This window comes from Molossus molossus, unplaced genomic scaffold (assembly GCF_014108415.1).
Source record: "Molossus molossus isolate mMolMol1 unplaced genomic scaffold, mMolMol1.p scaffold_m16_p_14, whole genome shotgun sequence".
NCBI classification, from domain to species: Eukaryota; Metazoa; Chordata; class Mammalia; order Chiroptera; family Molossidae; genus Molossus; species Molossus molossus.
In genome coordinates this window covers 51,979,482-51,991,565 of record NW_023425349.1, presented here as the reverse complement: position 1 = coordinate 51,991,565, position 12,084 = coordinate 51,979,482, and the positions used below count along the sequence as shown (strand labels likewise).

The following is a 12,084-nucleotide window of genomic DNA, read 5'->3' as shown; positions in this document are numbered from 1 at the left end:
AGAATAAAATTTTTTAATTAACTAAGAAGAAAATAGAATTATAAATTGATTAATACAGCAAAAAAGGAATGAGTAAAAATAAATGCATTAATAATAAATGTAATTGTAAACAGATATGATGGAAGCTGTGAATTTGTCGAAGTGCCCTTTACAATGGCAAAGACTCTTAGATTGGCTTTAATAAAACGAAAGTTCAGTTTTAAGCTATTTGTAAGGAGCAAAAGGAGGGCCATCTGTAATACCTTTAACAATAAAGATAATTTTTTTTTAAATGACAACTAAAAAAGTTGAAGATAAAGAAATGGACAAGGATATACCAAGAATGTGCAAGTAAAAAGAAAGCAGAAGATTTGACCCCCTCCACCCATCTCCCACCCCGTCCCAGGCCTTCTCCTGTCTATTGTCTGTGTCCATGTATACATGTAAGTTCTTTGATTAATCTTTTCCTGCCCTCCTTCCCACCTTTTCTCTGAGATATGTCAGTCTGTTTCATGCTTCCATATCTGCGGTCCTATGTTGTTCATCAGTTTATTTCGTTCCTTAGATTCCACAAATAAGTGAAATCAGGTGATATTTGTCTTTCTCTGGCTGGCTTATTTTGCTTAGCATAATACTCTCCAGGTCTGTCCATGTCATCTCAAAGAATAAGAGATCTTTCTTTTCTACAACTGCCTAGTATCCCATTGTATAAATGTACCACAGCTTTTTATCCACTTATCTACTACTGATGGGCACTTGGGCTGTTTCCAGATGTCAGCTATTGTAAATAATGCTGTTATGAACACAGGGGTGCATATATTCTTTCTGGTTGATATTGTGGGATTCTTCGGATATATTCCTAGAAGTGGGATCAGTGGGTCAAATGGCAGTTTCATTTTTAATTTTTTGAGGAAACTTCATACTGTGTTCCATAATGGTCGTACCAGTCTGCATTCCCACCAGGAGTGCACATCCTCACCAGCACTTGTTGTTTGTTGATTTGTTAATGATAGCCATTCTGACAGGTGTGAGGTGATATCTCACTGTGGTTTTAATTTGCATCTCTCTGATGATTAGTGACGTTGAACATGTTTTCATATGTCTGTTTGCCATCTGTATGTCCTCTGTGGAGAAGTGTTTATTCAGGTCCTTTGCCCAGTTTTTAATTGGATTGTTATCTTCTTCCTGTTGAGCTGTATGAGTTCTTTGTATATTTTGGAAATTAATCACTTATCAGATGTATTATTGGCAGATATGTTCTTCCATACTATAGGTTCCCTTTGCATTTTGAGGATGATTTCTTTTGCTGTATGGAATGGAAGCTTTTTAGTTTGGTGTCTTCCCATTCGTTTATTTTTTCCTTTGTTTCTCTTGCCCTAGGAGATGTACTGGCAAAAATTCTGCTACATATGATGTCTGAGATTTTACTGCCTATGTTTTCTTCTAGGATTTCTATGGTTTTGTGACTTACATTTAAGTCTTTTATCCTTTTGAGTTTATTCTTGTGCATGTAGCTGTCCAATTTTCCCAACACCATTTATTGAAGAGACCGTCTGTACTCCATTGTATGCTCTTGCCTCCTTTGTCAAATAAAAGATAATTGATGTTTTTATAAAAAATGAATAAATTACTAAAATTCAATCCAAAGAGAGGTTACATACTCCAAGAAATTAATAATCGTAAAAAAATCTAAGTGCATACGAAAAGAGAAAGTTTTCCAACTTTATGAAAAGTATTAATTTCTAATTCCAAAGCCTGATAAAGATGAGACAACCATTGTTTAATTCCAATCATGAAAATACCCTTTTTTTAAGTGGTAGCAAATTAAATTCAAGTTAGTGTTTATTCTAGAAATATAAGAATGATTTTGCATTATGAAGTCTCTCAATGTTTCGTATTAACAGAACAGAATAAAGAACAATGTATGATTATTATAGCAACTGATGCAGAAAATGCCTTTGATATAATTTAGTAGACATTGTAGACATTCCTAATAAAAATTAAATTAGGATGTAGCAGAAAGAACCTACTGTGCTAACAAATAAACAAAAGCCTCTGTTGGATGGAGACTACTGCAGGATTGTTATAAATGCCTGGTACTGCTACTGCTACTCAGCATTGTTTCAGAGGGTCAGTGAATGCAATAAGAAAATATGTAGAAATAAGCTGAGTAAATATTGCAGGTGATGTGACTGAGATTCTAATCAAAATCTTTTAAAATCCTATAAATGGGCTTGGTAAAATGACTGGGTAAAAGATAATAGAAGAAACCCAGTTTTTTTTCTTCCTGTGAGTTAATAACTGGTTAGAAATGAAAATAGAAAAATCCCTATTTAAAAGAATGACAAACTAAAATATTTGGGAATGAATTTAGTAACACATCAGACAAATCCCCAAAGTAAGATGGTAGTAAAAGATATAATATGACTAGAGATACGGTACTATACCTGTTTCGAATGAGAAGACTCAAAATTCCCAAAAGATCAGTCCTTCTAAATTAGTACATAAATTTAACATAACTCCAGTCAGAATCCCAACTTGAAAGGGGGACATAGTGTTAAATTTAACAGTATGATTTTAAAGTCCATCTAAAAATATAAATTTGAGAAAATTGCTAAATTCAGAAGAAAAATAGTATCAATAGATATCCAAGTCTACTGTCATATTACTGCATGTAAGACAACATGATATTATTGGATCGGGAATCAAGCACATCTTTGGAGCACAGTAGAGAATCCAGGCATAAGAAAAGGTGATGTGTGCTGAAGGCGGCATGCCTTTCTAGCAAGGAAAACAGTGTTGGGCAACTAGTTGTCTGTCCGGGAGACGAAGAGGGTAGGTTCCATTTAGAGTAAAGATTTAGCCCTAGCTGGTTTGGCTCAGCAGTAAGAGTGCCGGCCTGTGGTCCGGAGAGACCTGGGTTCAGTTCCTGCTAAGGGCATGTACCTCAGTTGCAGTTTGTCCCCGGCCCTGGTTGGGTCGTGCGGGTGGCAGCCACTCGATGTGTCCCTTTCATGTCGATGATTCTCTCTCTCTCTCTCTCTCTTCCTCTTTCTCCCTCCCACTCTATCTGAACAAAAAATGGGAAAAATGTCTTCGGGTGAGGAGAAAAAAAATTTTTTTTTAGAGTAAAGATTTAATGTTTAAAATGGAAAATATAGAATACCTGTATAACATCGGGCTGGGAGGAACTGTCCCGAGTAAGACAGTAAATCCACAATCTGTAAAGGAAAATTTGTCAGATTTGACTATGTAAATATCAAAAATGTCTACATGACAAGATGACATAAATAAAGCCAAAAGAGTAACAGTAGCTTATAATTCATATGACAGAGTTGGTGCTTAATACACCAGGACATCTGCAAATAGATTGTAAAAGGAAAGAAAAGATAAACAGCATCGTATAAAATATGCAAAGGGCGTGAACTGGAGATAAATTGCCAGTAAACCTGTGAAAAGGATCAGCCCCATTAGCAGCAAGGGAACTAGAATTTAAATGACCAACATGCCATGATCTGCCCGTCAGGCTGGCAAACATTTTAAAGCTGGCGAGCATCCAGCGGTGAGACTATGTCAATAGGCAGGTACTCTCCACGCACCATTGGACTGATTGCTTCAGCCTTTTCAGGGAAAGGAATGTGGCGGCGGCCCTTCAAACAGTTACTGCACTTATCAAGTTTGGCTCAACTTCCAGGATTCTCTCTCCCAGAAATGAAAGTACTAGAACTTTAAAGATGTTTGAATAAGGCTGCTTATTCCTGCTCTGGTTTTGGTAGCCAAAGCCAGAAACAGTCTGAATGTTTGTCCAGAAGAGAGAGGTTGATTGAACGATGGTATATATCCATCTTGTGGAATATATTACAGTTGTTTACAAATGAGATAGATATATAGATTTGAAAAAAAAAAATCAGAAACATTGGTCAGAGTAAGCAGAAAAAAGTTGTGTGTGTGTGTGTGTGTGTGTGTGTGTGTAAACAAGCATTAGGAAGATTTTGGAAGGATATACATCAAAGTGCTAACATTGGTTATCTCAGGGTAGGGAGATACAAGTGGGCCTTTATCATTTTTACTTTATACGTCTCTGTGTTTTAAAATTGGTTACCATAAGTAAGTTCTCTCTTCCGTATAAAAACATTTTTTTTTTTTTATCCTCACCCGAGGACATTTTTCCATTCTTTGTTCAGGTAGAGTGGGAGGGAGAGAGAGGAACAGAGAGAGAGAGAGAAACATCGATGTGAAAGGGACACATTGAGTGGCTGCCACCCGCACAACCGACCAGGGCCGGGGACAAACTGCAACCGAGGTACGTGCCCTTAGCGGGAACTGAACCCTGGTCTCTCAGGACCGCAGGCCGACGCTCTAACCGCTGAGCCAAACCGGCCAGGCGTATAAAAACATTATTATAGCAAGGGAGGTTCGTCGAACTGTTCTTGGAGTCATCTCATCTAAACAACCCTCATGAAAATCAGTTGATGTACCCACAGGGATACCACTGAAAACTGTCCACACGTCACATGGGGTCTCCTTTAGGAAGACCCACAGGAGAAACTGCTGCTCCAGCCTCCATCCCCCGACCCCGGTGGTTCATTTGAGCACCTGCTTTCCCTTTATCTTGTGGACATTGGGCATCTAGGTAACTGATCATTTCTTCATTTGCTGGGACCACTAGAAATCTCAGAGTGAAACTGGAGACTGCACAGGGTCACATGGCTTACATTCTGTGCACAGCCCACACTGCTGACTTCAGCTGTGCTCACTACCTCTGTTTTCCCCTCACACAGTTCCTTCCTTTATTTTAGTTTTAACCGATTGCATTGTATATATCCCCATAGCCACCTGCGAACTCTTTGGGGGGGATGACGTAGAGATATAAAAAAATAATAACCAATGATTTCTATTTTAACAGGAACCTGGGAAGGAAAACAGTCTCAACAATGAATAGACTGCCCATCACGACCAACAACAGATGACTTGCCATTTCATTTAGTAAGGTAAGGAAATACAGGCTATATTTTCCATTAATTCTAACTGACTCGTTATAGAGCCCTTACCACTTTTATTTTATACTTACTTGCAACTATTCTAAATCATTTATCTGGTTCATGACCTTTAACTTTGACATTATCAAATTTAAAATAAGCAGCAAACAAATGGAAACAAGAAATTTTATGAATGTCATTATGCCTAAAGGGGCAGAACCCAGGAGATGTGGTCTCTGCTGTTAATTATTGTGCGTGGTTAAATTTTTGAATAGCATTAGTGTTCTCCTTAACTTTAAATATAGCAGTGCTCACTGCAGAATACTTGGACAGAGAACTGACTGACAGCTGTCAGAAGGGAGAGGGTAGAGATTAAGCAAGGAAAAAAAACCTTCATAGCCAACAGTTTGGTCATTACCAGATGGAAATAAGGGTGGGGGAAGGTAGGAGAGGGTAAAGGGAGGATAGACAGTGAAAGAGACATGACTTGGGGTGGTGAACACACAATGCAATATACAGATGGTGTATTATAGCATTGTACCCCTTAAGCCTGTGTAATTTTATTAACCAATGTCACCCCAATAAATTCAATTAAAAAAAAAAAATACAGCCCAGCCATGTGGTGCATGTGAGCGTCGACATGCACCAGGAGGTCACTGGTTGAATTCCTGGTCAGGGCACATGCCCAGGCTGTGGGCCAAATCCCCAGTGGGGGACACATAGGAGACAGCCAATCAATGTTCTTTCTCATTAATGTTTCTATCTCTCTCTCCTTCTCCCTTCCTCTCTCTCTAAATTAATAAAGAAAAAAAAAGAATATAGCATATATAAATGAACATTTTATAATCCCATCATCAGGAGATAATCGCCAGCATTTCTACAGATTTCTTTTCTCCTTCCTTTTATGTGCACACAGAGATATATATGATTATATGTTTTTGAAAGTGTTTTTAATTCATACTTACTTTGGCTTTTCATATTGACAAATGATGCACTTAACTGGTGCAGGAACATAGCAAGTTCAGGAACCGAGAGTAATTACCACTGTAACCATTTAATAGCCTTTGCAGGTCATGGGGACCTCCTCTAGGCATCTCGTTTGCCTCTCCTACGCCGGTGTCCTGGCTCATAGGTTCATGTGACCTTTGTTAAACATCACCCTACAGAAAAAATCCTTTGAATCCAGGTGACATTTCATGACTTCCCTTTATTATTATTATTATCTGTTTTTGTGTGCTGCTTAAAGGGAATTGTTTTTAAAAAACAGAAATTTATCTACTTCTCTCCTCCTCGTCCCTACTGTCCAGTCAGGGATGATTGACAAAATACTCAAACAGATCATCTCATCATCTGTTCTTCATTTATGCCAATTAGTCAACTCATTATGGTTGTTTTTTCAAGAGTTGCTCTTGGCCCTGGCTGGTTTGGCTCAGCAGTTAGAGCATCAGCCTGTGGACCAGAGAGTCCAGAGTTTGGTTCCCGCTAAGGGCACGTACCTCGGCTGCAGTTTGTCCCAGGCCCCAGTTGGGGTCGTGTGGGTGGCAACCACTCAATGTGTCTCTCTCACATTGATGTTTCTCTCTCTCTCCTCCTCTCTCTCTCCCTCCAGCTCTATCTGAAGATAAATGCAAAAATGTCCTCGGGTGAGGATTAAAAAAAAAAAGAAAAAAATGGTTTAAATCCTACATGGAGATTATTTCTACTGAAACACCTATAGCCTAAAAGTCTTTTTCCTTTATGGAGGAAGTTGTAAGAGGATAACATTGCTATTTATTCCATGCCGACTACCTAACATTGCCATGCCACGGCACCCTTCAAGGTGCCCTGCATACGCTGTGATTGGCGGTGTGCGACTCCTCGGTTCTGTCTTCATCACCTTCCTCAAGGGGTCAGCTCTCCTCCAAGCACACAGCACTCAGAATCGGGTGCTGCCTGCATTGATCTAATGGCATCTTCTTATCTTCCTTCTCAATTTATTTATGCATTCTACAAACATTTTTAAGAACCCAGTAGGTACCAAGTACAGTTTTAGTGTTTGAGGCACATTTGTGGACAAAACAGACTAAAATTCCTATTTCTATGGAGTTGAAATTCTTCAGGAGGAGACAGACCAAAACAAACAAAACCCCACTATAATAAGTCATGTCTATAGTATGTTAGACACAGAAAAATGAAAAGAGAACGCAAGTTAAGGGGGATCAGGTACGGAGGCAGCAGGGAGCTGAATAGGTTGTAGTTTAAAATAGGTGGCCAAGCCCTAGCCAGTTTGGCTCAGCGGTTAGAACGTCGGCCTGCAGTCCAGAGACACCCGGGTTCGGTTTCCCCTAAGGGCACATACCTCGGTTGCAGTTTTTCCCTGGCCCTGGTTGGGTCATGTGTGCAGGAGTCAGCCACTCGATGTGTCCCTTTCACATTAATGTTTCTCTCTCTCTCTTCCTCTCTCTCCCTCCCACTCTATCTGAACAAAAAATGGAAAAATGTCCTTGGGTAAGGATACATAAATAAATAAATAAATAAATAGGTGGCCAAGCTAGCCCGGTGGGTGTGACTCAGTGGTTGAGCATCGACCCATGCACCAAGAGTCACTGGTTCAACTCCCAGTCAGGGCACATGCCCAGGTTGTGGGCCAAATCCCCAGTAGGGGGCATGCAGGAGGCGGTCAGTCAGTATTCTTTCTCATCTATGTTTCTCTTTCCCTCTCTCTTCCTCTCTCTCTAAAGTCAATAAAGAAGAAAAAAAATACTTTTAAACTAAGCTAAGCATCAAACAGGAGTTGACATCTGAGCGAAGACTTGAAGGAGATAAGCAGAGGTTTATGCTTGGCTATTCAGGCAGAGGGAATAGTTAAGGTGAAAGCCTTAATACAGCAGCATCTGATGTGTTTGAGGAACAATAAAAAATATCTGAAGTGGAGGGAGTTGGGGGGAGTGACTCAGAGGAACTGAGGTCAGAGAAGCAATAGGAAGAGATTGGGTAAGTCATTGGGCCTCATAGGCCATTGTAAGGACTTTGGCTTTTACTCTGGGTGACATGGGACCTAGAGCCTGATACTATAAAACCTTTCAAATATCCTTATTCCATTAATATATTGTTCTAAACTCACCCAATTATTATGGAAAGATTGGAAAACCTAATTATTTAAAGGTATTAAGCAGATATAGCATGGGAAGCAGTACTGTGGGTAACATCTGTCTTTGAAAACTTCATATTCTAGTATGGACAGAATGGATGGACACAAAAACGAACTGAAGATTTGGCTAAGAGAATGCTTTGATTGCGGGCAGTGATAGATGGGTGTGATAGGTTGGCTTGCCATGCATGGTCCATTCTTTTATTTTCTTGGATGGCTTTAGTCACATCAAGATCATGGCAGTTGTGAGTCAACTCAGGCATTTAGTTCCAATGCAGAGAAGTGGCTGGCCAATTCTAGGTTTTGCACACATTAGGCTTATTGCACGATGTTTATTAAAAGCCCAAGATTTAAAATGTGCTTCAAAGGCTTATGAGAAAGAAATTTTACCTCTCCTTGGTGTATAGAATGCTCTTCATTGCAATTTGAGATAAAAACCCTTAGATATCATGGTTCCCTGATTATGTAGTATCCTTATTTACACATACATAACTGGTTTTAAAAATTAAATGATTATAATTTAAGTGAAAAAATTTTATTATTAAAAAGTAAGTGAAAGACATGTTTAAACACCTGATATCTCCGATGGAAAATATATTTTATTTGAAAGTATTGGAAGAAACCAAAAAGGTAGTCAGTATTTTTTAGTATAAAAAATGTAAAACTTCTTTGTCATAATTATAAAAACAAATTTAATTTAGAGACAGCAGCATGTTAAATATTAATAATGTGCTTGGAAACAGATGAATAAGCTTAATATATAAAAATCAATAAGGAAAGAAACAGCTATCGATAATCATAATAAGTAAAAATCAGTAACTTGTTAAGACCCTTACTAGATAAATGGACAAAAACAATAGAAAACTCAAAAGAAGAAATGCTACAGCTAAATATATGTGTGTGTGTGTGTGTGTGTATATATATATATATATATATATATATATATATATATCTGCAAACAATGTTAATTTAATAATTTTTTTTTCATTTTTCCATTTTTGTTCAGATAGAGTGGGAGGGAGAGAGAGGAAGAGAGAGAGAGAGAGAGAGAAACATCGATGTGAAAGGGACACATAGAGTGGCTGTCTCCCGCACAACCCCAGCCAGGGCTGGGGATGAATTATAACCAAGATAGGTGTCCTTGACTGGAATCGAACCCGTGACTCATTGGTCCATGGGCTGATGCTCTAACCACTGAGCAAAACTGGCCAGGGCCACTAATAATTTTTAAAGATACAAATTAAAATTAAGAGATGCATTCTTACACCTGTCAAATTAGAAAAGATAATGGAAATAATAATAGTAATTATTATTATTATTATTATTTTTTTTTTATCCTCACCCGAGGATATTTTTCCATTTTTTTGTACAGATAGAGTGGGAGGGAGAGAGAGGAAGGGGGAGAGAGAGAGAAACATCGACGTGAAGGGACACATCGAGTGGCTGCCACCCGCACGACCAACCAGGGCCGGGGACAAACTGCAACCGAAGTACATGCCCTTAGCGGGAACAGAACCCGGGTCACTCCAGACCGCAGGCCGACGCTCTAACCGCTGAGCCAAACTGGCCAGGGCGATAATAGTAATTATTAACCATGTAATGAAACCAGCTTCCACTCACTGCTGACAATGTAAATGGGTATATTCTTTTTTGGAAAGAAATTTAGCAGTATATAGTAAGAACTTTCCATTTTTTTTTAAATGGCCTAGTATTTCTAGAAATCTAGTCCAAGAAAACATTGAAGTTGGACAAAGACAGAAGCATAAAATAATTATCTGTAGAGGCAAAATCCTTGGGCCACATCAATTGTCCTTTAATAACACAGTTGTGTTTGCACAGTGGTGTCTTGCAACTAGAAAATAATTTATTCTTACAATGAGATTTTTATAATCTAATGGGAACATGCTTATCACATAAATGTTCAGTGAAAGAGGCTGGGTAAGATGGTATTGCAATATCTGTAGTATGAAAGTGCATAGAATAAAAGGTGGCAACTAATATTCCAAACTGAATGATGGAGTTGCCCAAGGGTAGTAGAATTGAGTAATTTTGTCTTGTGAATCTGATTTTTTGGTAATTTCCAAATATTCTTACAGGAAATATCTATAATGAGAAGGGAAAAAAAATTAAAAGCTTTGTAGAAAAAAATGGGCTTAGACTTCCGTAGCATCTTTCTTATGGAGTGAAGTATGCTACCAAAATGATTTAGAAGTAAAGGTTCATTTTGGAAACATTGGGGACCACTGCTTTTTTTCTTTTTTCTTTTTAGTATTCTGAGAAATCTCTTCCTTTCTTGGAGACAGCAGCAATAACAACAAAAATATACTTAACCAAAATAGATCCTCTGGTTAACTATTATTAGCATATTTCAGAATGGAGTTGGACATTCATATAGGGACACTTTTCTCTTGTAGATGTCGTCTGCTGCGGAAAATGGAGGGGCAGCACCTGGAAAACAAAGTGAAGAAAAGACCTATAAAAAGGTGAGTACGTGTTTTATTTTCTTTGGTCAGTTCAGGAAGAGAAGCGCTTTTATTGCTTGGAATGTTGATACTGTCATAGGTTCTTGTATGTAAGTTACGACCTTAGCTTCCTGTTGCTGCTGTGACAGATTACCACAAACTTGGTGGCTTCCACAGCACAATGTGCCTCTCTTCCAGTTCTCGAGGTCACAAGTGTGACGGGGGTCTCGCCGTGCTGAGATCCAGGTGTCAGCTGGGCCGCCTTCCTTTCTGGGGGATCTAGGGGGAGAGTCCATGTTCTTGTCTTTTCAGCTTTTCCAGGTGACCTGCATTCCCTGTATCACGATTCTCTTCCCACTTCAAAGCCAGCGAAGGCTGGTCTTTCCCAGGCTGTATTACCCTGACACTTGAAAACGCTTATGATTACATTGAGCCCTCCTGGATAATCCAGGATCATCGCTTTATTTTACAGTCAGCTGATTATGGATCTTAATTTTCTCTGCAACCTTAACTCCTTGTTGCCATATTGCATAACTTATTCACAGGTCCCAAGGCCTGGGACACGGACATCTTTGGTGGGCCATTTCTCTGCCTACCACAGTTCCTACGATATAGAACACTGATGGAAGGTCATTATTTGAAGACCCTTCTTATTCCTAAGAAGAAGGCCTTTATGGGTGTGCAGTGTTCTCTGTTCAGTGTGTGAATCCTTTAATTGACTTGCTACCTTCCACCAAAATTTTCAATATTTCCTACCTTTGTATTTGAGAAAAAAAACTTTTTAAATGTGAAATTCTCTCCCACCCCTTTCTAAGCCTCTTAAATTCTGTGTTTGTAGCCCACTCTACAAAAATCTCTTTCCAGACTCCCCACTGTGCCTCACTGGCCTCCCCTTCACGTAGACAAACCTTGGCTCCGAGCAGCCGAGCTAATGTTCAGAAACATTACTGGGTGATATATGTTCCCAAGCACCATTACTTCTGATTTTAAATTGGTTATGCATTTTAGCTTTGAAAAAGGAAGTAGGAAACGTATGTATCAAAGGGTTTATTATTTCTTAACTTTTCCTCTTGCATTTTACAGGGGTGGGGAATCTTTTTCCGGCCAAGGGCCATTTGGATATTTACAACATCATTCAAGGGACATACGAAATTATCAACTTAAAAATTAGCCTGCTGTGTTCGGTCAGGCAGATTTGGTGAGGTGTGTGATGTGAGCTGGCACTGACTTTGAGCCTCCTGTGGCCCGCGGGCCGGACATTCCCCACCCCTGCAGTGGATAGCTAGTGAGAAGTTTTGTCATGAAGTACACGAGCCATTAGCTCTGTCCACATGTTCAGGTCATAGAACCAACATGATGTATTTCCTGTTCCATTTTCATGTAGGAAAATATACCCTTTTTTTCTGGTTTATCTTGTCCTCTGACTTTTCTACTAAGCCAAACCTAGAGATATAAAGAGCGAGGTTGCCACCCTAAGGGATAACGTGCTTGGGGAAGGGCAGGGTGAGGTTCCGGGCACTCAGAAGTCAGAGTG

At 39.2% G+C, this 12,084-nt stretch overlaps 1 protein-coding gene across 7 annotated transcripts in view; it reads left to right on the top strand.

The window, feature by feature from the left end:
• PIP5K1B (phosphatidylinositol-4-phosphate 5-kinase type 1 beta) overlaps window positions 1-12,084 on the top strand; it is a 322,429-nt gene that overhangs the window by 125,645 nt on the left and 184,700 nt on the right. For 3 of the 7 annotated variants that reach the window (XM_036260503.1, XM_036260502.1, XM_036260504.1), the window contains exons 1-3: window positions 4,481-4,612; window positions 4,886-4,970; window positions 10,503-10,571. In XM_036260503.1, the coding sequence (XP_036116396.1) occupies window positions 10,503-10,571 (69 nt within the window). In that variant the 5' untranslated portion in view covers window positions 4,481-4,612; window positions 4,886-4,970. Of the gene's footprint in view, window positions 1-4,480; window positions 4,613-4,885; window positions 4,971-10,502; window positions 10,572-12,084 lie in introns of those variants that run through there. The other 4 variants (XM_036260505.1, XM_036260507.1, XM_036260508.1 and 1 more) reach the window with 3 other exon arrangements.